The sequence below is a fragment of the Centroberyx gerrardi genome, chromosome 17 (assembly GCF_048128805.1).
Source record: "Centroberyx gerrardi isolate f3 chromosome 17, fCenGer3.hap1.cur.20231027, whole genome shotgun sequence".
NCBI classification, from domain to species: Eukaryota; Metazoa; Chordata; class Actinopteri; order Beryciformes; family Berycidae; genus Centroberyx; species Centroberyx gerrardi.
The window spans coordinates 18,023,908-18,027,241 of NC_136013.1; the positions used below are offsets into that span (position 1 = coordinate 18,023,908).

The 3,334-nt window shown below is 46.0% G+C and overlaps 1 protein-coding gene across 1 annotated transcript; it reads right to left on the reverse strand.

The window, feature by feature from the left end:
- Positions 1-270: 270 nt before the first annotated feature.
- Positions 271-2,803, reverse strand: foxa2 (forkhead box A2). The gene is made up of 2 exons (XM_071905818.1): positions 2,560-2,803; positions 271-1,815 (listed from the first exon to the last, which is right to left on the reverse strand). Exons 1-2 carry the CDS (start codon positions 2,629-2,631, stop codon positions 643-645), a joined length of 1,245 nt encoding a protein of 414 aa, XP_071761919.1. The 5' UTR covers positions 2,632-2,803; the 3' UTR covers positions 271-642.
- Between the last annotated feature and the right edge of the window lie 531 nt (positions 2,804-3,334).

Consider the following 3,334-nt stretch of genomic DNA (forward strand, 5'->3'; position numbering starts at 1 on the left):
GCTATATATTGTTTTCAAATACCGCTTGTTATTGAGAAGCTCCCCCCCCCCCCTCCTCGATGCTTATAATAATAGCCTAATAATAAGAATAAGAATATGCCTAATAATAATAATAATAATAATAATAATAGTATACCTAATACGAATAACAATAATATGCCTAATAATAATAATAATAATAATTCCGTGTTGTTCTGGTAAAACACAACCATCATATTCAGAAAAACAAAACCAATAACACTTTAATATAGATTCTGTTCTTGTCACTACAAGAATACACATATACAAGCCATAAATAGGAATTACACAAATGATTGAAGAAATCCTGCGAGGCATTTAAATTCATTTAGGAATCCAGTTATGCAGATGTAGGCTATTTTACAGCAAGTTGTTGTCTTTGGGGTCCATTCCTGAAGCCGACTTCTGAACAGATCTTGTCACATTATCATTATCATTATCATTATCATTATTATTATTAACATCCTTTCTCAAAATAATTAGGCTACTAACAAACTCGACAACTAAAACAGTGGGAAACGTCAAAAATATCTGAAATACATATTATACACAAACTATAATTTTTTTACAAATGTACAAATTGCAGGGAGGGGAAAGTCCATGTCGCATTCTGGGGTCAAGAGTTTATGAGGAGTTCATGATTGGCCTGGAGTAGACGCCTTGGTAGTAAGTTGTGTCCGGTATGGACGAGGAATCCAGACCGGCTTTCCCCGCCATGGAGCCCATGGAAAGAGCCCCTGCCATGGGGGAGCCGTAGCCGGAGTAATGCATCACCTGCTCGTAAGTCTTTAGGTCCATTTTGTGATGCTGCTGCTCCGAGGACATGAGGTTGTTGATGGAGAACGGGTGGTTGAAGGAGTAGTGGTGCTCCGGCTTCAGGTGCGCCTCGTGCGCCAGGACCGAGTGATGCTGGGACATGAGGTGCTGCCCCTGCGACACCGGGGAGGGGGCGGCGTGCTCCGGGCTCAGGGCCTGGCTCGACTTCATGTCCGACAGGGACCGTTTGTGCTCGCTGGAGGACGAGTTGGAGTGCGGGGACTCGTTTCCGTTGCAGCTCTCCGAGCTGCTGTTGGAGGAGCCGCCCTCCGACGCCTTGCGCCCGGACTCCTTGGGCATCTTTTTGTCGCACTTGAAGCGCTTCTGCCTCCTCAGGTAGCAGCCGTTCTCAAACATGTTCCCCGAGTCCGGGTGCAGAGTCCAAAACGAGCCCTTACCGGGCTTATCCGGCGACCTGGGCACTTTGAGGAAACAGTCATTGAAGGACAAAGAGTGGCGGATGGAGTTCTGCCAGCGCTGCTGGTTTTGTCGGTAAAAAGGGAAGAGGTCCATTATCCACTGGTAGATCTCGGCCAGTGTCAGCATCTTACTGGGAGACTGCTGGATGGCCATGGTGATGAGGGAAATGTACGAGTAGGGGGGCTTGGCGTGCGTGTAGCTCCTCCGGTAGGTCTTAGGGTCTCTGGACCTGTTGATGTTAGACTGTCCGTACATGGGGCTCATGGCGTTCATGTTGGTGTACGATGTCAGGGCGTTCATGGACGCGGGCTGCGCGGTCATGGGGCTCATGCTGGGGCTCAGGGCGGCGCTCATGGCCGTCATGCCCGCGCCCATGCCGTTCATGGCTCCGGTGCCCGGCGACATGCCGGTCATGGAGGGGCTCATGCCCGTGTTGACGTATGACATGTTCATGGAGTTGGCCGTCATGTTGGCCGTGGTGCTCATGCCGGACATGCTCATGTAGGTGTTCATAGAGTTCATTCCCAGGCCCGTGTTCATGTTGCCAACCGAGGTGTAACACTGTCAGCGGGAGAAAGAGGCACTCGTCAGTTTCATCTGGCACAAGCATAACAGCGATGAACCAAGCGCGGCTGTAATTGTCAAGCATTTACCGATTATCATTATTCCTATCATGAATGCATAATGTTTGATACTGATGTTAATCCATAATAACATATTAAGATAAATAATAGCATATTACAATAACAGCATTATTTCCAAATGCGCACAGAGGAAATAAACTCGTAAAGCTTGGAGTGTTCGCTGGCTCTTACACTTGGTGATATCGTTTGAAAATCATGCGTAAAACTGCATAATGTGATTAAGGCGGTGTGTCACTGTAATGGCGGGGAAATCATGTCAGTAATCCGCTAAAACGGTACAATATCGTTGAAAATGTTGACAGTTAAAACAGGACTGTGTTCCCACACAAAATAGCCTCTGACTGCAGCACAAATATTTGAATCAATCTCCCAACAATCAAACAGCTCAAATGTTTGTTGAGTGGGAACATGACAAAAAAAAAATCAGATTTTGTAAAGATACATATAGACTTATGAAATTATAATCCGAGTGAAAAGTTTCCCCCCCCCTACATGTCAAGCAACTTTGTTAGGATAGTGCGCTGCGTGGAGATGGGGGAGGATTTGGAGGCGCCTCAAGTCAATATTTGATCACAAAGTTAATATTATCTCAGGGCTAATATTGAGTTGTATAAAATGGGATCGGCTTTAGACGAAAAAAATATATATTTAAGGTACCCACCTCGGGCTCTCCGTAGTAGGTGCTCCAGTCGGTGTGTTCGTGTCCTTCCATTTTAACTGCTCCGAGCATCATGGAGGCTCCCAAAGAGTTTTACAAAGCGTCTCCCAGCAGAAGAAAAGGCAAAAGTCTCTCTAATAGAAGGTGACTGGGGACCACGGGGTGTATTTGGGTCGTCGGTGTGTTCCTTAGTCGAGGACTGGCGCATGTGTGTCTTATGGAGCCAGCCGTGAAATGCGTCTGTCGGTGACTGGAGTTCAAATGACGCTCAGCGCTGCCTGTTAACGCTGTGATATAGCTCTGTGCGCCAGGCAAGCCTCCAATCCCTACTTCTACGCCTTGGGCCCCATTTGAATAATCTCCTCACACCTAGGCGTGAGACTCCTCAAGCTTCCCCCCCCACACACACACACCTCCTCCACCACCACCACCCCAATTGTACACCTGCGCTGACTGAAAAGAACAGTTTCATATGAAAAGCTTCATTATAAACTAATCTTATTGTATGTTGGCCGGGGGAAAAAGAGCTATAAAAAGATTGTTTGGAGAGCTTCCTTGGTGCGCTTTTCATTACGCACATCCTCCAATGTGCTTATTCCACTTCAACTGAGCTGGAATCATAATCCATTTCTATTGCGTCCTCCAAGGAATATTACATTAGTCTATATTAATTAATTTACATCAACACTGTCAAACCATGTAAAATCTTTCTCACGTTGATGAATAAAAATACTCATCAATGTATTATAGGTTACACATCAGTAAGACACTCCTTGAA